General features: G+C 57.4%; 2 protein-coding genes across 4 annotated transcripts in view; both read left to right on the top strand.

Moving 5' to 3' along the window:
* SRRM3 (serine/arginine repetitive matrix 3) overlaps positions 1 to 15,157 on the top strand; it is a 32,261-nt gene extending 17,104 nt beyond the window's left edge. For 2 of the 3 annotated variants that reach the window (XM_071575255.1, XM_071575254.1), the window contains exons 3-15: positions 36 to 137; positions 3,238 to 3,372; positions 3,480 to 3,560; positions 3,934 to 3,963; positions 4,353 to 4,421; positions 4,688 to 4,723; positions 5,133 to 5,183; positions 5,280 to 5,384; positions 5,825 to 5,996; positions 11,440 to 11,768; positions 12,206 to 12,433; positions 12,674 to 12,811; positions 14,850 to 15,157. In XM_071575255.1, coding sequence (XP_071431356.1) covers positions 36 to 137; positions 3,238 to 3,372; positions 3,480 to 3,560; positions 3,934 to 3,963; positions 4,353 to 4,421; positions 4,688 to 4,723; positions 5,133 to 5,183; positions 5,280 to 5,384; positions 5,825 to 5,996; positions 11,440 to 11,768; positions 12,206 to 12,433; positions 12,674 to 12,811; positions 14,850 to 15,066 — 1,693 coding nt within the window. In that variant the 3' untranslated portion in view covers positions 15,067 to 15,157. The remainder of the gene's footprint in view (positions 1 to 35; positions 138 to 3,237; positions 3,373 to 3,479; positions 3,561 to 3,933; positions 3,964 to 4,352; positions 4,422 to 4,687; positions 4,724 to 5,132; positions 5,184 to 5,279; positions 5,385 to 5,824; positions 5,997 to 11,439; positions 11,769 to 12,205; positions 12,434 to 12,673; positions 12,812 to 14,849) is intronic. The other variant, XM_071575256.1, reaches the window with a different exon arrangement.
* A 3,550-nt stretch (positions 15,158 to 18,707) lies between these two features.
* Positions 18,708 to 20,719, top strand: HSPB1 (heat shock protein family B (small) member 1). The gene is made up of 3 exons (XM_071575026.1): positions 18,708 to 19,224; positions 20,093 to 20,156; positions 20,382 to 20,719. The coding sequence occupies exons 1-3, from the start codon at positions 18,864 to 18,866 to the stop codon at positions 20,539 to 20,541; spliced, it is 585 nt and encodes a 194-aa protein (XP_071431127.1). The 5' UTR covers positions 18,708 to 18,863; the 3' UTR covers positions 20,542 to 20,719.
* Positions 20,720 to 21,725: the final 1,006 nt, after the last annotated feature.

Consider the following 21,725-nt stretch of genomic DNA (forward strand, 5'->3'; position numbering starts at 1 on the left):
CCATGGCAGCATTGACCACGTCTTTGCTTATCCAGGTACTCTGAAGAGGAGATCCGGCAGAAAGTGGGGACCTTTCGGCAAATGCTGATGGAGAAGGAAGGTGTGCTCACCAGGGAGGACCAGCATGGGCGCCAAATGTAAGTGAGGCAGCTCCCACTTGACCCATCTGAGTGTCCTGCCTGTCTCTGATCACAGAGAGGCCTGTCCTGGGTGGTGACAGCTCATCAGGTTGGCTGCTGTTCTGTAACCCTAGAAATATTAATGTTATCAGTAACAATTATAGTGATAATAATTTCTGTTACAAGGGGCCTAGGCTGGGCAGACCTGCTTCTCCTCTGGGCACACCCAGAGTCTGTGTCTTCATCAGGCTGATGTGACGTCAGGGAGCCCATGGAAGAAGCTTCCCCAAGGAGCTCTTGCCGTTATTCTGCCTTCTAATCACTTCTATCCTGCCTGGTCCTGGGGGCCTCTGTCTGCCCTGAGAGGGGACTTGGAGCTCAGATTTGGTGTCCAAAGCAGCCCAGCTGCTGCTGGGAATGTGCCAGTTGCTCCTGCTGCCCCACACAGGACTCACCAGGGTCCGCCCCGGCTCGATGATGATTTATCTGCAGGATGCTTAATGGCCCAGGCACCGTGGCTGGCCTGGCATGCACCATCCATCAGCCTGGAAACCAGGTCACTTGGGACAGGAATAGACAGTGCAGGTTCACTGAATATTAATGCTTCATTAGGGTCAGGAAATCAGGGCGGGGGTGGGAGGCAGGGAAGCCGTGGTGGCAGGGAGGGCCTTCCTCATACCATTCTGTTGGCATGCCAGCCAAGGACAGACACAGGGACACAATTTGGCTGTGCCCTGGCAGGGATGGGACAGCACGAAGCCTTCAGAGTCCTTTCTAGGCAGCAAAAAACAATGTATGGGGAAAACCAAGCTGCCCAGGTCACAGAGCATCAAGCCTGAGGTGTTAACAAGTGGCCTTTGCTGGTGGGGGCAGGAGTCATTCCCGGGGCATCTTTCCAGCAGGCTCGTTAGGGCTGGCACTGTAACGAGCACATGGGGAAGCCAAAGGTGCATTAAGGTTACCCAGGCAGCCCTGGCTGTCACCTTTACAGGCTTGGTTTTGCAAAATGAAGGGTAATCATTAAAGATTAGCCCCAGGGCTATAAATAATAGTGCTGAGCTGGAAGGAGCAGTCTCACAGCAAAGGATTGCTTGGAGGAGAGCAAAGCTGGAGGCGCTTGAAGGAGGCTGGCAGAAGCTGAGTCCAAAGGAGGTGGCTTTTCAAGCAGCAGGAGGATGTCCTGGGTGCCAAAGGTCTGTGCTAGATCAAGAGGCTGGACAAGGGAGTTAAATAATCTTTAAATAAGGAGCCTCAGCCCTCGTGGTGGCTGGGAGAGCACTCAGCAGAACATCTCGTGGGCTGGTCCTGTTCCAACACCTTTCTGGGCCTTTCAGCATCTTTCAGCTCAGTCCTTGTGTGCTGGGCCTGTCAGTCTGAACCAGCTGGTCTCATTTCAAAGCTGATTGGAGAGCTCAGCCTCATCTGCATAACTCCCCAGGGGAGACTGAGGCACTGAGCAAAGCCATGGCCACCTGAGTCCCTGGCATTGCTCTCTGCACTCTGCCAGCTCCTGTCTCCATGTGTACAGCCCAGTGATACAGCCTGGTCCCCAAGGAGAACTGCTTGATGGACAGGCTGGTGGGATTACAGACAAAGGCAAGCGTGTGCTGGGCAGGGAGGGATAATTGGAGCAGCACAAGCTGGTCTCGAGCCGCTGAGCACAGCTAATGGGTGAGATGCTGGCAGCAGACTCTGGCATGGAGCACTGCCTGCTCGTGGAGCAGACACACAGGGAATTATCCCCACTCGCTTCTGTCTTTGCCTCCTTTCTCTCCATTCCCACGGTTGGGTGAGTGGTTGAAAGGCTGTTCCTACCCCTGGGGCATGGCCAAAGCAGGAGTCACTTGGGGAGGACCCAGAAAGCCATGGCTGTGGCGCAGAGGGGAGCCTGAGACCTGCTTGAGCGATCATGTGTGACCAGGAGGAGGGTGCCTCAAGTATAAGTTTCGGTTCAAGACATTTTTAATTGGGTTAAACAGCCCATGGCCTGTCTGTGGCCAAGGATGCCAACATGTTCTGATCTCAGATCTGCAGTCAGGAGCTGGAAGCATCCCTTTAGTCAGGCACTGTCCAGGCTGCCAAGGGACCAGTGCTGCAGGGGCTGCACTCCCCCACCACCATCCCTGGCCGCACACCTCCAGGATGGGAAGGGTGGAGCAGCCCACACCAGATTTCTGAGGGTATATCTCCCTTGGGAAGCAAATGCCTGTGCTAGTGTGGTGCCAGGCATCCTCCAGTCCTGGCCCTATCCATTATGGTTCCCTCCAGAGCATCTGGATGACAATATCCCTCCACAGGTGAGATGTCTTACATCCTCCAAGAGCAAAGGAGAGACTTCCTGTGGAGTTTCATGCTGCTCCTGGGGCTGATGGCAGAGTTGGACCAGGGAGGTGGAGACAGCAGGGAGAAGTTGGGCAGAGACTCCAGGGAAACTCCTAGTCCAGCTGCCAGGCTTCTGCCAAGCCCTGCCCACAGCCACGGTAGTCAATGGCAACCTCACGCTGGTTTCCATGACAGTGGGAAAAATTGATGCTGATGAAGTCACTCAAGAGGGAGAGGAGACCCTGATAGTTCAAGGCATGATGTCCCCCAACCCCCTCTCAGCTAATCCAGTGGGGACATCAACCTGCCTGAATCTCCCATGCTAAGCAGCTGGCACCCTGGGGCACTGACCTCAAAGCCCAGATAATCTCGGGCAGCTCCCTCTTGAATTCCCAAGTCTCCTGCCAGCTCCTCTTACTCTTATCCAGCCCCACCACCTACCCAGGCTGATCCAGCCTCCCACTCAGCCACTTGAGCAATGGCAAAAGGGGCTCCAAATGATGCTGACAGTGGACCCTGGCAGTGAGATGGCCTGAGCCTTGCAATGTCCCTGTGCTGTCCTGGTGGGGACGTCTGCAGGGCCTGGAGTCCCAGGAAGACCCCAAGAGGACCCCCACCACAGGGCTTTGCTGTGTGTGGACCTCAAGGGACGGGACTGAGGTCCCCTGGGGACACTGGTGGAGAGGATGTCCCTCAGCCGCTGTAGCTTCGTTGGGGCTGCCCCAGGCTTTCCTCAGCCCGTGTAAAACAGGGAATGGGGATTCCCGAGTTAATCCTGCACCTCCTCCTTTGGCAGCGTGATAGAAAACCACCACAGCGCGGATGGGGAGGAGTACACGGTGGAGTATCCCGACTACGGCGAGGGCTGCCTGCTGCAGTGTGACTGCTCGGCCGAGTGCTACCGCGAGGACAGCGCCCACCGCGAGTACAGGTCCGCGGGGCTTTTAGGGATTGGGCGTGCAGCGGTTCCCCGGCCAGGGATACAGAGGCCAGGGAGCTGTGCCTTCTTCCCCCAGCTCTGCCTGCTGTCTCCCACAGGCTGAAAAGACGCTCGAGCAGCTCTACCTCTCCTCCACCCAAGAAGAAAAAGAAGAAGAAATCGGGTCACCGCCGGAGCCGGTGAGTCCCCCGGCTGTCCCTGCGCTGTCCCCTCTCCCAGGGGGGCAGCTCTACTCCCAGTTCAGCCTTTCCCCAGGCTTTCATGGGGAAAGTCTTCCCACTTTGGTGGTCAGTCCACCTCCACACATGCATCTGCATGTGCTGATACTGCAACACGACCATGTGTGCTCATACCCACTGCATGCACTGGTTGGACCTTGCCTGGTCTATGTGGGGAAGGAGCTGGCTGCTGCAGGGCACAGCACCGGGCAGGATTTGGCTCTGTGAAGGGTCTGGCTACATCTTCCTGCTGGTCCCCTCCCCGTTTAGCACTGGCTGCCTTGGGCAAATGCTGTCCCTAATGCCCCTTTTTTCTCTGCCTTTCCCATGGCAGCAAAAGGAGGAAACCTGGCTCAGAGCGTAGGTGAGTGTTCACTGGGCTGGGTGGGCTGTGGGGTCCCCACTGGGATTGCAAACCCACTGGGCATGGGCTGGCCTCCACAACCCACTGTGTCCCTCTGAAATCCCAGTGGGAATTGGTCACCTTGTCTCTTGCTGAAGGCTGTGGAGCCCACGAGGTGGCAATGAGACACAGCAGGATTTGGGCATTCTGGCACTAAAGAGCCCTTTGCCAAAAGTCCCTTTCTGCCACCCACCCCAAATCCTCCAGGAAATAACTTCCTTGTGACATCCATGCATCCTGTGGGGTGGTCCAGGGGAAGTGGGTGGTAGGGGTGGGACTTCCCTGGGCCATGGGAGTGGGGCTGGGGAGTCTCTTGCTCCCCCCATCAAGGGCACCCACTTCCCCCCCAGCTGCGACAGCTCTTCACCCATCCGCAAGGAAAAGAAAAAGAAGACTGGAAAGAAACACAGACGTGACAGGTAGGATGGTTGGGGACATTGGGGCTGTTTGGCGACTGCCTAGGCCCTTGGGCTGAGCTGGGATTGAGGCATGTACAGGGATAGATGCTGATGAGTCTTCATGGGGCCATCACCTCCTCACAGCCACTGTCACCTGCCCCATCCAGCAGCCCATTTTGGGGCCACACTTCTGTCCTTGTCCCCATCCCCTGGGGCTGCCCAGCCTTTCCTCCCCACTGACCAGATCAGTGTGTCTCCTTTATCTCTGCCTCCTCTTCATCCCTCAGGTCTGAGTCAGGGTCACGGAAGAAGAGAAGACACAGGTAAGAATGATGGCTGCTGAGAGCCACACTACTGCCACCAGCACTGGCTATCAGCTTCCTCTGTCAGAGACTCCCTGTTCCCTGCTTTCCTGCTGTCCCTCTCTTCTCTGTCGATGCTGGACACTGCTGGGTGTCCTCCCCCCGTGGGCGTGGCATAGGGCCACTCTGGGTGACTGTGGGGTCCCATAATGGCCCCGAATGTCTCCCAGAGGAGAAAGGGGGATTCCAGGCAGCCATGGCCAGGACAAACCCTGGCTGTTGCCCTGCTCTGCAGATGCCTTCTGCCAGCACTGCTGTTCTAGGGAGAAAGAAGCGAAAAACAGATAAAGGGTGCCTCTGGAGGGGCTGGGGAAGACACCCTAAGGTGCTTCCCCTGCTCCCACATCTGCAGCTTCCCCTCTTCCCACAGGTCCCGAAGCCCTAAGAACAAAAGGAAAGAGAAAAACAAAGATCGCAAGAGGTGAGGGGCTGGGATGGCGGAGGGAGCAGGGTGCTCTGCCCCCCTGTGTGCCCCCCACCGCGGCTCAGCCCTCGGCCCCCGCCGCCCTCTCCACAGGTCCCGCAGCGAGTCCCCGGCCTGGCGCTCGCACCGACGCAGCTCCTGCAGCTCCCACAGCGCCTCCCTCTCCTCCGACGACAGTGGCTCCAAATCCCCCGGCAGGTAGGGACAGCTGGGACAGCCCACGTGCAACACCCCCAGCCTCCTCCATGCGGGCTAGAGGGCATGGACAGAGATGTCTGTGTGATGGGCACCTTGGTGTGCTGGAGGGCAGGAGGTGGGTGGCAGAGGTGTCCAAAGGAGAGGACCCTTTGAAGGGATGGAGGGCAGAGGTGGGTGGCAGAGGTGTCCCAGGGATAGGGGCCCTTGAGAGGATGGAAACATGGTACTACAGCACCTCTGGAGGGTTTGGGAACATAGTTCCCAGGTGGGGTTTCAATTTTTAACTAGAGAAGGCATAAAACACCCTGTTTCTGGCTTTGGCAAAGCCGGGCTCCCCATCTCAACCCGAGGTGCCCCCGGCTGCTCTGTCGGGCTGGGCAGAGGGCAATGCTGGGCTCGAGGCCAGGGGAGCTGACGGCTCACGGTGTGGTGCCCCACAGGCTGAGCCCCAAGCGCCGGCAGGATGGCCCCAAGGGCAGCAGCGCCCGCTCCAGCCGCAGCCCGTCCTCGCCCTCGCCCCACCGCTCGGCCTCGCCACACCAGAACGGGCACAAGGGCAGCGCCCAGAACGGCCGCCACAGCCACGGCACCCCACTCCCGGAGCCCTCGGATGTACGTAGGCTTTTCTTGGATCACTCTTGGCTTCCCTCCCCTCCTCCCTCCACAGGACTTGCCCCCCTGGTCTCCTCTCCGCTCCTTCCCCACTCGCTCGGCTCCCCGCCCTGCCCAGCCAGGGCACACGGGGGAGATGCACTCACCAACCCTGCACTGGGTGCATGGTCTCCCTGGGGGAGCCAGCCCGTCATCTCGGGGCAAGGATGAGGGCAGCCAGCAGATCATCCCTCCCCCAAAGCCACACATTGCCCTGCAGATGTCACCCCCGAGACAATGGCTTGGCAGGCCAGCGACACTGACGGGGTCACCACTGGGCTCAGCACCTGCCTGGGATTGAGCCCAGACAGCCAAGAACTGGGCAAAGCTGGAAAATTCGTTTTGCCACCAGCCCAAACCCTCCCCAGTGCCAAGGGGTCAGCACCAGTGCTCAAGACCCCAGCGCCCAGTCTGACCAGGGTAGGGTTCAAAAGGGATTTGGTGCTGGATGCTCAGATTTTAGGACTTCTGGGATCCCCATGGCAGGTGGGATTGGAGCTAAATGTCTCTGGCTCTGCATCATTGTGCTGGGGGTCCCAATGAAACCTGGGGGGCTGCTCCCACACTAAGTGGACAAAGCCCTAACACTGTGGGACCGGGGGGCCAATCCCAGTTTAACCAGTGCTGGGATGACAAGGAGCCTGTTTAGGCTAAAGGGGGACTGCAGGCAGGGCAGAGTGAAGGCAGCACATTGTGTGACCTTCCCTAATGAGGGGCACACAGGTTCCCGCTGGCCTCAGGGGACTTCATTCCCATGGGCCAGGGGCTTTGGGGACACTGCCTGGCTGGCAGCACCCAAAGCTGACACCCCCAACACCTGCAGGGCCAGGAGCACCCTGGAAAATGGGGCCAGGAGACCCCCACCCCATATCCATGTCCCCCTCACCGTCCCCAGCCCAGCACGCCCCAGCAGCACCCAGCACCCTGCCCATCTCTTGGAGCACCTCTCTGCTTTCTTCTTTCCTGTGGTTTTGGCTGGGGTGTGGGGGGTTCGGGAGCCCCCCAGGCGCCCGGCTCGCCCTGCTCTCCCCCTGCCCACCCCTCAGCATCGCCCAGGCCGATGAGCTCCCTTGGCTCTCCGGCACCAGCGGGACTTTTCTCCAACAACTTTCTCTCTTTCTCTCTCTCTCTTCTTTCTCTCTCTGGTTTCTATTTTTTATTTTTTTTTCTTTTTAATCCCATCTGTGTTTTTCTTTAGCCTCCCATTTGAAAAAAACCCAAACGGTAATATACACTTCCATTTCTTGCTCAGCAGAAGCAGGGACGAGGGGGAGGGAAGGGCAATGAAACGTGCTTTTTTTTCCACCCCCTTGTTTTAGTTTCCTTTCTCATGATTTCTTTTCTTTTTCCTTGTGATGTACAGAAATGCAAATGATATATATTTCTCTTATTTTTATTTTTCCCCCCTGTCGTCCTGTTGTTCTAGAATTTTTTTGCTTTTGTGTGTGTTAATGTGGAGAAGAAAAAAAAAACAAAACCAAAACTCAGATGTGTTTTCTAAATATTTACGACCGCTGAACATTGTATTTCCATTTTCTATATTTTGAACAAGGAATTTAAAAGGGAAGAGAACTCAGCAGCCCTACACTGCAAAGGGAATGGGCTCGCTTCCATCTCATGGAGCAAATTGCCCTTTTCCTCCTCAAATTGGCTACTGCCCTGTGTCCTGGCTGCACCCTGCTGCTGTGGGGATGGTTTTCTCGCCCTGTTGCAGGAGGAGGCTGCTGGGTGTTGGGCTATCCAAGCACCCCACAATCATCCCACACCCAGGTACCCATATCCTGCATCCCAGCAGGATGGGTGCTGAGCATCCTTGGTACCCAGCACCCTCCCCATCTCCTGCAGTCCCCCAAAGGCTCTGGGCTCAGCCCATCCCCCAGGTGAGCTGTACCTCCCCCAGCACCCCCAGAGCCACCGGGAGCAAGGGGTGCCCTGGGGCGCTGCACGGTGTTACCTTCCCTTTTAAATACCTAGTCCTGTCTCCATCCATCCCTGCTGCCTTCCCAGCCTTCCTCCTAGGTCTCTCCTCCTCCTCCTTGCCCACACACACCCTCCAGCCCCTCTTTCTCTCCGGTTTTCTTTGGGCCAACACAACCCAACATCCCTCGCTATGTCCCACCACCATCCATCGCCTTCCCTGCATGTTATCCGGGACTTTACCGTGTTATAGAGTGTCCTTTTAAGACTGAACTGCAGCCGGGTTGCAGACACCAGCCAGCAACTCCCCCTGGCCACCCTGCTTGGTGGCCAGCCACAGCCTTGCCATTGAAAAGCAAACAAAAATTAAAAAAATAAACCAAAAAAACAAACAAAAAACCCCCAAGACCATTTTAAAAACTTCTAAGCAAAGCAAACGGGATTAGCCGAGGGGTCTGGATCGCCGTACTAAAGAGTCCTTGTCTTTTTCCCATTCTGCCCTCCAAATGTGGAGATTATTGTTTTCTTTTTTTATTATTGCATTCCTGTCACTGCCAATTCCAAAGGTAGGTATTTCGTCCACCTCTGCACGTTCACTTCTGCAGATGAGCCTGTTGAAAAGCACCGTAGCTTGATTTAATGTTATTTTCTCTTTCTTTCTGACTTTCTCTTTCTTTCCTACTCTCCTTCTCTGTCTCTCTTTCATTTTGTCTCTTTTTGGTGGCTATATATAATTTTTTTTATTTGTATGGTTTTCCCCAGTTAGCTGCAAAGCCATGCTCTTCTCTTACGTTCTTTATTTATATTTTTTGCCCTGTCCACGTAATATTTTTTTCTTTCTTTCCCCCTTTTCTCTTTCCCGTCTCCTCGTGCTGTTGGTAGAATGCATTTCTGTGTCTTTCAGCCCTCCGAATTTGTGTTTGTTTCCATTCAGGGGCCGAGCACAGCTGCTCCCTTTGAGTTCCCCTTTTAGTGGCCCAGTAACAAAGGCAAATGTAATTAGGGAGAAATAGGGGCAGTGGCCACGGGTGGGAGTGGGCACAGGGGATTTTGGGTTGAATGGATGGGGCAAGAAATGAGAAATCTGGGGAGACATGTGGGTTTAGCCTTTCTTTGGGTCATGATGGGGAAAAAAATAAACAACTCAGGGAAGATACTGGGAGGCTGCAATGGGGAAAGGCTGAAATCTTCATCTCTGGAGAGGCAGGTCCAGGGAGCAAGGGACAGTGTCCCAGCCTTGGATAGCCCATTCCCACAAGTGCCTACTGTGTGTTTTCCCTTTTAGGCTGGGTCTTTGCCAGTTTGGGTTTATTTAGAATGGTTTTACCTTCAATGCCTTCCTGCACACACCTGGGCAGGAGACTGCAGGGTTTGGGTGGGAGCCTCACATCCCACAGCATGGCCAGCTGGCATCAAAATGCTGCCCTGGGAAAGAGGAAATGTCTTTCTTTCTCTCTTCATCTTCCTCTTCTTCTACTTCATTTCTCTGCTTTTATTTTCCTCTGCTGGGACATGGGACTTGGAATGGGCTGAGCTGAACCCCCTATTCCCTCCCCCCTCACTGCAGCCATTGCAACAGCAACAGATTTTTAATAAAATACCCAAATCCCTTCATTTTGGCTGCAGCTTGCTGCTCTGTGGCTGGAGGGGCTGTCTTATCCATGGGGAGAAGGATGTGGGGTGTGAGTGATCTGGGATGCTCAGGGATGCAATGGTCTTGCAACCATTTTACAGCATCTTTGTATGGTCCTCACAATCCCATCCCTTTGCTCTTCCTGCTTGTTTTTGGGGGAGTAAAGTGCTGTTTAGGACACAGTGGGGCAGGTAGAGAGAACTTCATCCTCAAGGAGTCACTGACCAGATGTATTTGGGACATGGGGATGGCAAGGAACTGGGGTCACCAGCCCTGGGTGTGATGGTACAATCCTGGCACCACTTCAATTCCCATGAACCCTCTTCAGACTCATGGCTGGACTCCTTGTGCAGGATTCACCCCTCCAGGGATACTCAGGGACCTGATGTTGGGCTGTGGCCAGGAAAAGGAAACCCCAAAGCCGGGGATTTGCCAGCTTGGTCAGGGCTTGTGTTGCAGGAGCTGTTTCCACCCATCTTTTTGGTCTAGTGGTGTTTGCAAAGATGGGGAAAACACCCAGGCAGCGTTTGTGGCTTGGAGGGGCTCAGATATTTGGGAGCCCGGGGCCAGGCAAAACCCCCTCAGCTCTTGGTGAGAGCCCAGCTCAGGGCTTGGCCATGGCAGTGGCCCAGGGTTTCCCCTCCCCACAGGAGAAGTGAGTTGGTTTGTTTTATTTCTCCTCTCTCTGGCTCTGTCTCTGTCTCTCCTTCTCTCGCTCTTTCTTTCTCTCTTGCATTTTTGTGAATCTAATGATGCACTTATATTGCCCCGCTTTTCCCTTCTCTTCATACCTTACCTACTAAAGGAGGAAATGCCACTTTTTTGGTAAGTGGATGTTAACCAAGAGGGACTTAAAAAAAAAAGCATATAATGGAAAAAAATAAAAAAAGGAAGCAGAAAGCAAAGTCTGTGTTGAGTGCTGATGAGGACTTAGCAGTTCCCTGCAGAGTCACAGCTAACAGCTCAATGCGTGTCCCAGGAAGAGCTCAGAGACATTCGTTTATCTCAGTAATGAGGACATTTGTGAAGTTTTGCTTTGGTTTTCATTTATTTATTTAATTAATTTTGATTTGATTTGATTTGGATGGTTTTTCTTCTTTCTTTTTGTTGGTTTCTTTTTTGCCTTCTCATCCCTGGCCCCTCCCCTGCCTTGCCCTCCATTGTCGCTCTGTGCCGATTTTTCCTCGTTTCTGGATTTGTTTTAAGCCGAAAGCCGTACAATCGATAAAAACTACACATAATGGAACATATATCTCTATATATGTGCATGCCTCTGTGTGAGCAGACCCCATCACCTCCAGCCCTCTTTGGTTCGACCCCTTCCCCTCGGCTTAGTCTGATTTACTCTTCCCCACTGCCCCACTTCCCTCCTCTCATTTTTTCTTATTTCCCCCCCATTTTCCTCCCTTCGTTTGGGTTTTACCCCCTTTTCCCTCCCTCTTTATTGGACGGGGCGGGTGGGTTACCAGGGTTTGCTTTATCCCCTCTCCAGGTGTTTTTTGGGTGGGGTTATTTCTTTCCCTTCAAGCTCTCCCTCCCCGAGGACTTGGGGGTTTCTTGGATTTATTTATTTTCCTCCCACCCCACCCCTTCCTTTGGGTTTTTATTACGATTTGAGTTATACTTTTTGGCGTTTTGCATGCGGAGGTTTGCATGACCCACGTTGTTGAGGGCGAGAGGAAGGTGCAGAGTAGCGTCTGTGTAGCCTGCCTTATGCGATGTGCATTGACGTTGTGATCTGCGCCCCCGGCCCGGCGCCCCGCGTTAAAATCCCCTTTCTCCTTCTTTCTTCTCTTCTTCCCCTCTTCCTCCTTTCCCTCCTTCTCTCTCTCTCTCTCTCTCCCCCTTTGCCAGAGGCCAACCTCGGCGTCCCCCTCTCCGCGGGCCCATGGCAGGACGGAGCCGCCGTCCCCCCGCGCCCGGGGGGGCCGACACGGTGGTCGCAGCTCCCGGTCGCCCACGCCGGAGCGGAGCAAGCACGGCCACCGGCATCGCTCCCGCAGTGCCTCTCCACCGCCCCGTCACCGCGGCCAGAGCAAGGGGCGGCCCCCGGCCCCCCGGGAGCCCCCGCCGGCCCCGCTCAGCCCCGCCGGCTACAGCAGCGACTCGGAGGGCTCGGCGGGATCCCACCCCTACCACCCGCCCGCCGGCCCCGACAGGAACCACGGCGCACACGGGAAGAAGTAAGGGAAGAACCCCGTGGTGGGATTGTGCAGTCCCTGATGGGGTAGGGGAGCTGCTCTGGGATATTTGGGGTGCAGTCTCATGTGGGCACCTTGAGTCCATTCAGGCAAAGGTCTGGGTGCTATGCTGGGGACCAGGGCTGGGTTGGAATCCTCAAGGGATGGGGATGGGGGATGAGGATGTGGATGGGAGTGGGGATGGGGATGTGGAGAGGGATGATGGTGAGAATAGGGGCAGGCACAAGGATGGCTATTGGAGATGGGAACAGAGATGGGGACAGGAATGGGGATAGACATGGGATAATGATGGGGTTGGGGATGGAGACAGAAATAGAGATGGGGAAGAGCCACAGTGGGTCAATACGTAGCTCTCCGTAGGAAGGATCATCCCTATAAGGCTTTGAGATGTGAGGTGGTGCTGGGATCTGCCTTTGCAGGGTGAAGGAAAGGCACCACCGGGGCCGGCCCAACAGCAGCTCGGAGTCATCGGCCAAGCACTCCCGGCATGCCTCGGAGCGGAGGAAGAGCCCATCGCCCAGCCCCGGCCAGCGCAGCAGCTCCTGGAGCTCCAGCGGCTCCCTTTCCAAGTCCCGCTCCCGCTCCCGGGAGAAGAGAGCAGGACGCAGCCGCTCCCGGTCACCCTCGCCGAAAAAAACCGCCAGCAGGTCAGGCTCGGGGGGCACCTCAGCACAGGGGACCCCACGGGGGCCATCAGTGGGCTCAGGGTGGTCCTGGCTCTCCTGGAGTTTGGGGAGGGGTCACAGGTCATTGCTGATGGCACTGGAATCATCAGCCCAGGTGGGAGTGTCAGGCCCCCAGAGGGAGCTGCTATTGCAGGGTGTCCCTGGATCCCACTTGGGACTCCAGCTCACTCCCTGACTCTCCTCCTCCTCCTCGGGCTGTAGAGAGAAGGACAATGAGGCCCGAACACGTCACGGTGATCCCGATCCCGCCCGTGCCCGGCGCCGCTCCAGGAGCTACTCCCCCATCAGGAAGAGGAGACGTGACTCCCCCAGCTTCATGGAGCCCAGGAGGATCACAAGGTGGGTCCTGGCATGTGGCAAAGGCTCTGCCATGTCTGTTGGCACATCCTGGGGATAAGCTCTGCCATCAACCAGCCCTGAAGTGTACATTGGAGGGGGAATGGACAGATGGCGGATGGATGGATGGATGGATGGATGGATGGATGGATGGATGGACGGACAGATGGACAGATGGCGGATGGATGGATGGATGGATGGATGGATGGATGGATGGATGGATGGATGGATGGATGGATGGGCAGATGGACCGATGTACAAGTGGATGGACAGATGGATGACTGGGTGAGTGAATGGGTGGGTGCGTGGATAGGTGGATGGACAGACAGACATACAGATGGATGGATGGGTGGACAGAGGCACAAGAGGATGAGCAGCTCTGCGGATAGATAGATAACCCTGGAGGTGACCGGGTGAATCAGCTGGCCCAGACAGCTGGATAGCCAGACTGCCTCCAATGCTATGACCTTCTGATCTCTTCCTATTTCGAGGCATGAAAACAGGAATTAATTTTAATCCGCCTGTGCATATTCCAGCAAGACACATGTCTGCAGTCATGTCTCTTCCCTGCCCTCCAAAAGCTGGTTTCTCCTCCTTGGGATCCTATTGCCTCACGATCCTGAGCTGTAAGACAGGCAATATTTCGTGCCAGACGAAACACTGTGTGCATATGTAGCACCTTGTTAACATGCAGCACTGGCAGCGGGGCCGTGCGGAGCTGAGATTACCTCCTTCCTGACCTATTTGTCTCTCCTGCTATCAGCTGGGAGATCAGGGGGCTGGATTTTCAGAAATCAGCTCTGCCTCACTGTGGGAGGGGTTTTGTTTGGCCTAGGCTGGACTGGAGTTGTGAGAAGGGAGGACAGGAGGAAGGACAGGAAGAATACTGCAGAGCCCATGGGTTAGGGCTCACTGCAACTCTCCCCAGTGGATGCTCTGGGAAGAACATGGGCTGGGAAAGCTGCTCCCAGGCCAGAGGAAGGTTTCTCAGCCTGGGTACCAGTGTCTGGTTTTCCATCCCTTCTGCTCCATCCTGGTTTTGCCAGGATGTCCCCAGGGAGATGGCAGGGCTCAGCTGGAGGACACATCCAGCAATCCAGCGAGGACTGTCCCCACCATCCCTGTCACCATCCCCAAGATGGATGGAGGTGACAGATCCAAATCTGCTTGGGGTTCAGGAGGAGCAGAGCCATTTCTGTGAGGCCTAGAGGATGCTGTGGGGAGGGGTCATCCAGGGGAACACACCCCAGCATCCTGTCCCATAGCCCAGACAGAAGCCTCAGGGCTTTTCCTTGCCCTTCTGCCCTGTCCCCAGTTCCCATCAACCTCATCCACCACCACCACCACCACATGGTCCTACCTCAGTGATGCCAACCTCTCCTTTTCCATTTCATCCCAAGGTCCCTCTCGGAGAGCATCGACGCCAGCCTGGCTCCCAGGGTAACCTCTCCCCTTCCTCCTCCTCCTCCTCCTCTTCCTCCTCCTCTTCCTCCTGGACCCCTCTGTGTCTCCTCACACCTTAGGATGCCCTTGGCACCCAGCTGCCTTCGGGCCGTGCCTGTGGCTCTCTGGTCCCACTAACACCAGGCTGGGAGATGGGGGCAAGGGGCTGACTCGTGATGTCGCTGTCCCCTGTGTCCCCCATCCCCACTGCCCCCGTGCTTCCCGTGTCCCTCCTCACGCTCCGGCGCCGGCGGGCCCCAGCTCGCCTCCCGCTAATCCCGAACGTCTCTTTTTCAGCAGCTTTCAATCTTTGGTGTCTGGGAAACACAAAAGCCACATTAACCTGCTCACTTTCCGCCCTCGACGCTGCCTAATCCAGGACTAACACCCCGGGGAGGGAGGGCCTGGGGAGGAGGAAGGGGATGGATGGATGGAGGGGGAGGTGATGCCGGGTGGCCACATCCTGACACCCCGCAGCCGTTCTGAGTGTGCTTGGCTTCCCTGGTTGGATGCTTGGTCTTGCCGGGGGTCCAGGCCTGGACCTTCTCCCCGAGCTGCTGCCAGGGCCCTCACTCAGTTTCCCTTTTTCCATTTCCAGTGCTCGCAAGCGTCCCATCCCCTACTACCGGCCCAGCCCCTCGTCCTCCAGCTCGCTGAGCACTTACTCGTACAGCCGGAGCCGCAGCCGCAGCTACGACAGCTACAGCTCCAGCCGCAGCCGCAGCCGGACTCGCAGCCCCCCCAGCCGCTCCCGCAGCCCCAGCCGCAGCCCCAGCTACAACAGCCGCAGCAGCTCGGAGAGCGCCGGCTTCTGAGCCCCCCTGGCACCCGCCCACAGCCCCCCGACACCCCAGCTCTGCCCTCTCCGTGCCTCCTGCGCCCCCGGAACGGACGGGACCACCGGGGAGGTGGAAAAGAGCCGGGGGATGCTCAGGATGGACCTGGCGGCGGGGGAAAGCACGGACGGAAACTCGAAGGGGTCCTTGCCCCTTGGAAGGGGCAATTCCTCCCCGCTCTGGGGTGTTTTGGGGGTCGGGATGGGGAAGGGGAGGATATCTTCTTATTTCTGCGAGTGCCGGGGTGGGCTGGGGTGGGGTGGGTGAGCACAGAACAAGGGAACAAATGCTCAGCAGAGACCTTGGGAAGAGTGGGTGGGGGTGGCTGGGGGCCCCCAGGGACCCCTCCCTGTGTTTTTTGGTTTGGTTTGACTGTTTTTTTAGCATAAGAATATCCCGGGGAGGGGGAGATGGGTTGGCAGGCTCAGCTGGAAGGTGTGATTCCAGCCAGAGGTGAGCCCCTGCTTTTCCCCATTGGAGGTGTCCCCACAGTGTCCTGGGGGTTGAGGGCACTAGGAAACATTTTGAGGTTCCCCCAGACCTGAGCACATGCCGAGCCGTGGATGAACAAAGCCAGCAGCACCCACAAGTCTCCTCCCAAGCGGAGAGGTCTGGAGGAGGCCACCCTTGTGTGTTAATGCTGCTCATCCCAGCTCAGAGGCCGGCCCTGGCACCCATCCATCCCAGTTTTCCTGGGGGTCCAAGTTGTCACCCCCAGGAGGAGGGAGTTGTGAGGCCTAGGGCTGGGCAGGGAATTTTCCACCCCTGAGGGTGCATCCAGCCATCCTCTGGCTTTGGCACGGTGGACCCCACCTCTGGACTCGCAGCCCCCAGTCCCCTCCTGCTCTGGGGCTGAGTGGCTGCTTTTTAAACTGAATTATGGAAAGAGAGAGGCAGAAGGGTCCTGGGCCTGACCCTCAGCCCTGCTTTTGCAGGACTTTGCTGATTTCCCAAAAAGAAAAAAAATAGACTTCCCGGGCGCCAAGGGCAGTCGTGGCCCCCCAGGGTGGTGGATGTTTAATCCTCATGGCCCTGCATTTTCTGGATGGCTGGAGCTGGACAATGGGGATGAGCCTCCCTGGGTGGGAGAGCAGCTGCCTGGATTAACCTGCTGCCCCCGGATGAAAAGCCAGGCTTTGGCCGTCCCACTTGGTGCTGGTTTGCTCCCAGACAGGACCAGAGCATCCTTTGGACTCCAGCTCAGCTGTGGTGTGACAGCCTTGTTAGCCATGGCCTGATGAACTGGAGGTCCCGGGAGGGCAGAGTTGGGAGTGGAGGGGCACTTGGGGTCATCTCCCAAAACTGGCATGTCGAGGAACCAGGCTCAGCTGCAGGCTGAGAAAGATCCCAGGAGCCGTTGGGTATCCCACCCCCCAGGTAGCAAAGCCACCAGCCACCTTCTGTGGCACCCAGACGAGCAGAGCGGTTAGAAATGGGGTGAACAGGTAAGGACAGGACTTGCCTCCAGGTGCCAGTCCCGGACAGGGCCACAGCTCTGGATGAGACCGTGGCAGAAGGAGGAGACAAAGGATCCTGCTCCCCCTGGGTCTGGCCAGATTGGAGGACCGGAGTTCCCTCAGCATCCCTGCGAACTCCCAAGCCACGTGCTCAGAAAACCATCCCACCCATCTCCATCTGCTGCCTCAGCAGCCCCCGGGGACCCCACAGCCCTGTCCCCACCTCTACCCTGCGGGGAAGCTCCGACTGGGATATGGGGCGTGTCCCCTGAGAACATCCAAATCCAAGCTACCGGTGGGGGGTTGTTTTACCAGTGGCCACAGCCCCAGCCCTGCAGCCCCTGGGGCAGCGGATCCCAAAACCCGAGACCCGACTGCAGCGGCGCCGCAGACAAGCCAGCACATCAGGGAAAATTTCCAGTCTTCCTCTTTTACAGTCTCTGTCTCCTGCCACGGAGGGAGCCAACTGGAACAAATACTCTGTAGAAATACTTCAGTATTTTCCTGTCGCGCGTGCGCTCTCTCTCTGGGTTGTGAGTACAGCTGTAGATGCCGTGAGCTGGTGCAATTATAATAAATATACAGTATATATTGTAAATGAGACTGCTGGGCACCGAGAGGTTTCTTCCCGGGGGGAGCACAGTGGGGTTATCCTGCTCCCTCCATGCAGGATTTATCTGTCCAGCTCCGTGCAGACCCATCTCCTCCTCTCCCCTTTCCTGCTGTCTCCAGCCACCCTTGGCTCGCTCTTCTCTCTTGCTCCGTGTGGAGCAGCACTGGGCACCAGTTGTGTGTCTGATTCCCCTGACCATCCTGCTGTGGGGAGGGGAAACCCTCTGCGAACCTCTTCCCTTGCATCCTTCCCGTCTCCCTGCAGTCCTCCTGGCTCCCTGCATCCTTCCCTGCATCCCTCCCATTTGCCTGCAACCTCCCATCTATGCCATCTGCATCCCTCCCTGCATCCCTTCCTGCACTCTGTCCGCATCCCTCCCATCCCTCCATTTCCCAGCATCCTTCCCTGCATCTTCCTCTGCATCCCTCCTTGCATCCCTTCCATTTCCCTGCATCCCTCCCATTTCCCTGCATCCCTCCCCTCCGCAGTGCCCCCCTCCTTCCCTGGCGTCCGCCCCAGCCAATCCCAGACCCTGCAGGATACACCTCCCAGCCCCACACGGCTCAGCTCCCTGCAGTCCCTTCCCACTCGCTGCGATTCCAGTGGAATGGGATGGGCACAGCCCCAGACAAAGGACATTTCCAATTCCCCTCTGCAACATTCCCCCCCAACATTCCTGACTCCCTGGGGTCACACATCCCTGCACTGGGCGTCAGAGCTCAGCTGCTCCCACATCTCCTGGCTTCTCCAAAGCAAAGCTGGGGGTCAAAGGAGGATGATGCCAGGGGTGTGGAGAGACTCATTTGGACATGAGGACAAATGACTTATGGAGGGAATTACCCTCTCTCAAACTGAGAGGGTGCTGACCCCTCCAGCCACCCCTCCAGCCCCCTCATCACTATTACCCCCCTGCTCCCCACTGGCCCCTCAGGTCCTGTAAGCCCCCACCAACCCCTACTGGTCCCACTTGCCCCCATGAGCCTCATCAGCCCTGGGACCCTCAGGGAACCCCACACTGGGGGGCTGGAGCAGCCTCACCCCAACTTGGTGCTGGGGATGCCAAGGCCTGGAGCCACTGGGGGGCTGAGGGGTTTCAGGATCTTCTTATTGGTGGCTGACCAGGGACTGGGGGCTCTGGAATCTTCTGAGTGACCAGGGACTGGGGGGGGCTCCAGAACCTTCTGGTTTGTGGTTGACCAGGGACTGGGGGGCTCCAGAACCTTCTGCCTGATGAGTGACCAGTGGCTGGTGGCTCCAGAACCTTCTGGCCGGCGGGTGACGCAGTGCAAGGCCACCTACGGCCTCCTCCACTGACTCATCCCACCATTCCCGAGGCGCTGGCTCAGCCCCAGCTCCCTCCCCACACTGCCACAGGGACAGCACATCCCGGGGATTGTTTTACGGGCAGGCAGGCGGGAAGAGGCTGGGACCAGCTCCAAGGGCCATCCATCACTCCCAACCAGCCAAGCCTCTCGCGATGAAAGGCGGACGGACACTTCCTTGGCAGGGGGGGCCCTGAAGGCTGCCAGCCCACTCCCCGTGTACTGCGGCTGCGTGTGGCCGCCCCAACCCCAGCAAAGTTTCTCGTCCCTTCCCTGAGGCTGCTGCGATTTCCATTAATAGCCAGCTGAGCCTCCCAGCTAAAAATAACCCCCAGGCCTCTTCATAAGCCACCGGTGGCCGCCCCCCTGGCAGCCCCACACACCATGGCCGAGCGCCGCGTCCCCTTCACCTTCCTGCGCAGCCCCAGCTGGGACCCCTTCCGCGACTGGTACCATGGCAGCCGCCTCTTCGACCAGTCCTTTGGGATGCCCCATATCCCCGAGGATTGGTACAAGTGGCCGAGCGGCAGCGCCTGGCCGGGATATTTCCGCCTGCTGCCCCGGGAGAGTGCACTGATGCCGGCCCCTGGCTCGCCCTTCGGGACTGCACTGACCCGTCAGCTCAGCAGTGGCATCTCTGAGATCCGCCAGACCGCCGACAGCTGGAAGGTCACCTTGGATGTCAACCACTTTGCACCCGAGGAGCTGGTGGTCAAGACCAAGGACAACATTGTGGAGATAACCGGTGGGTGCTGGGATGGGGGGTCTGTGGGGTCTCACAAGGGTGCTGGGATGAGGTGGCTGCCCCGGAGCTTGCTTGGGGAAAAAGGGTGGAAAGGCAAAGCAAGGTAGAATAAGCAGAGAAGAGAGGAAAGGAAAAGCAAAAAGAGGAGAGGGAGGGGACAGGTGGGAGGTGAGGAGAGGAGAGGAAAAAGGGAATGAGAAAGGGAAAGGGAAAGGAAAAATCACTGTGCAGAGGAAGGCTCAGCACTACAGCTCAGAATTGGGGTGCGTTCATACAGCTCGGGGTACAGAAATCCCCCCAGCTCCATATATTGACCACTCACTGCTGTCCCAGCCAGTCCCACAGGGGGACCCCTGGCTGTGAGCCACAGAGGGACTCGGGGGGTGATGTGTCACAAGCCCCACAGCCCCTGCACTCCCCTACAGAGCCTTGGGCAGCTCAGCCAGGGATGCCGTGACAAAGGCCAGACATGTGGCACAAGGCCAGGATATGCTTCCTGCTGGGCAAGGACAGTCTGCATGGAATGGGGGCCGTTTCCCAGCCAGAGGGATTCAAGGTGCAGCCCCAGGAAGAGAGGGGTGCTCAGTCTCCAGCCTCGCCAGGCTGTGTGGCTTCTGTTGGGTCCCTTTGGCCACTGTCAGCTCTTGGCACTGCACTTTGCTTTGCTTGAATTTCAGGGGTGCTCCTGAGGGGCCTCACCGCCCCTGGTCCCCCCCAGTTGCTCCAGGTTGATTTTATGGCAAGAAAACCTGGAATGGGCAGAATCAGACCCTCCCTGGTGCTGGGCAATGTTGGGATGGGGCAGGAAGGCTGCCTGCCCAGCTGGGTGTTTCCTTTCCAACCATCCCGGGGCTTTGTTTCCCTCCAGGCAAGCACGAGGAGAAGCAGGATGAACACGGCTTCATCTCCCGGTGCTTCACCCGAAAATACACGTAAGTACCGGCAAGGAGGAGAGATGGGATCCTGCCAGCCCCTTGAAGTCTTTGGGGACCTTTGTCCACCCACCCACACCCTTCAGTGCTCACTGGCCAAACTGGGAATGCCGCTCGCCCCATCTGGGAGTGGGGGGAAGCAGCAATCTGGGGTTGTCACATTCCTGGGGGATGTAGGTGGGGCAGGGGTTGCTGCAGCCCTGACCCCCTGTCCCCCCCCCACAGCCTCCCCCCCGGTGTTGAGGCCACGGCCGTGCGATCCTCGCTGTCCCCTGATGGAATGCTCACGGTGGAGGCCCCTCTGCCCAAACCTGCCATCCAGTCGGCTGAAATCACCATCCCTGTCACTGTTGAGAGCCAAGCCAAGGAACCAGCCAAGAAGTAGGCGGCACCGACGAGGAGGAGAAGGAGGAAGAGGAGGAGAAGCCACTGCTGTCCCCAACCCCCCGCTGCCCCCTCGCACCCACCCCCTTTTTACTGTTGATTTTGTACTCACCCCATCACCGAGTGCCTTGAATAAATGTGAAGGAACCGACAGAATTAGCCAGAATAAAAACTGGTGAAAGAAACCTCTCCCTGTGTCTGTCCTCTGGCACCACGGCCCTGCCAGGAGGGAGCTGCACTGCAGGCACTGGGACCACAGCACTGGGATGGGGCTGTCTGGGGGCAGTGGGGAGTCACTGAGCCCTGCTCAGCACTTGGGGTCTTCACATCCTGAGTATCGCTATCCTGGATATCCCACATCCACGTATCCTGCATCTCAGCTCTTCCCATGCCAGCCTCCAGCATTCCATGACTTTACATCCTGGGTCTCAAAAATTTCTGGTCTCCACATGACAGGTCTCCAACATCACATGCTCAGCATCCCAGTTTTCCACAACCTGGGTCTCCTACACCCCAAGCTGCTCAAATGCCAAATCTCAGCACCCTGGGTCTCACCCTCCCTGGTCTCCAGCACTCTGGCTCTCAGCATGCCATATCAGAATATTTTGGGTCTCCACACCCCAGTGTCACCCTCCCGGGGGAGCTGCATTCCTGAAGGACAAGCACAAACCCCCTCCCTCTGGATCCCAGGGGGCCAGAGAGCAAACAGGGACTTCATGGGCAGAAGCTCTGGTGGGGACTCCCCACCCCAGCAATGCAGTCCATTGAGCCCCAGCCCTTCCACTCAGTGCACCCTGCTCCTTCCATCCCATTGTGGTGAGGGGTCAGCTGGGGGTTTCAGCTCAGGGGTCACAGCCATGCTGGGGAGCTGGATTGTGGGGGCTCGTGGTCCTGGTGTTGTTTGGCCCCCCATGGCCCCGTGCCCCCTGTGCCTCTGGGCAGGCCTGGCCCTACATGGCTGAGGTCAGGCCCAGGGCTTCGATGTTCCCACTCTGACAAATCCCACTAATCCCCCCTGAGTCATCCCAGAGGCAGACAGTGACCTGGGAGGAATCCCATGGCTGTGAGGCCTCTCTCTGAGCTCAGGGGGCTCCACGTGCCCCCTGAGCCCCTTCCTCTCATCCCCTCTGCCTCAGCAGTCTCAGCTGTGACCAGTTTGGTAGTCTCAGGTGTGACCATTTTGGC

Source organism: Pithys albifrons, chromosome 21 (assembly GCF_047495875.1).
Source record: "Pithys albifrons albifrons isolate INPA30051 chromosome 21, PitAlb_v1, whole genome shotgun sequence".
NCBI lineage: Eukaryota > Metazoa > Chordata > Aves > Passeriformes > Thamnophilidae > Pithys > Pithys albifrons.

Bases quoted from the DNA above. Each gene is read 5' to 3' on its own strand.
- HSPB1 (XM_071575026.1), top strand. From the start codon at position 18,864: ATGGCCGAGCGCCGCGTCCCCTTCACCTTCCTGCGCAGCCCCAGCTGG. The intron at 19,225-20,092 runs GTGGGTGCTGGG...GTTTCCCTCCAG, and splicing joins CAACATTGTGGAGATAACCG to GCAAGCACGAGGAGAAGCAG. The intron at 20,157-20,381 runs GTAAGTACCGGC...CCCCCCCCACAG, and splicing joins TGCTTCACCCGAAAATACAC to CCTCCCCCCCGGTGTTGAGG.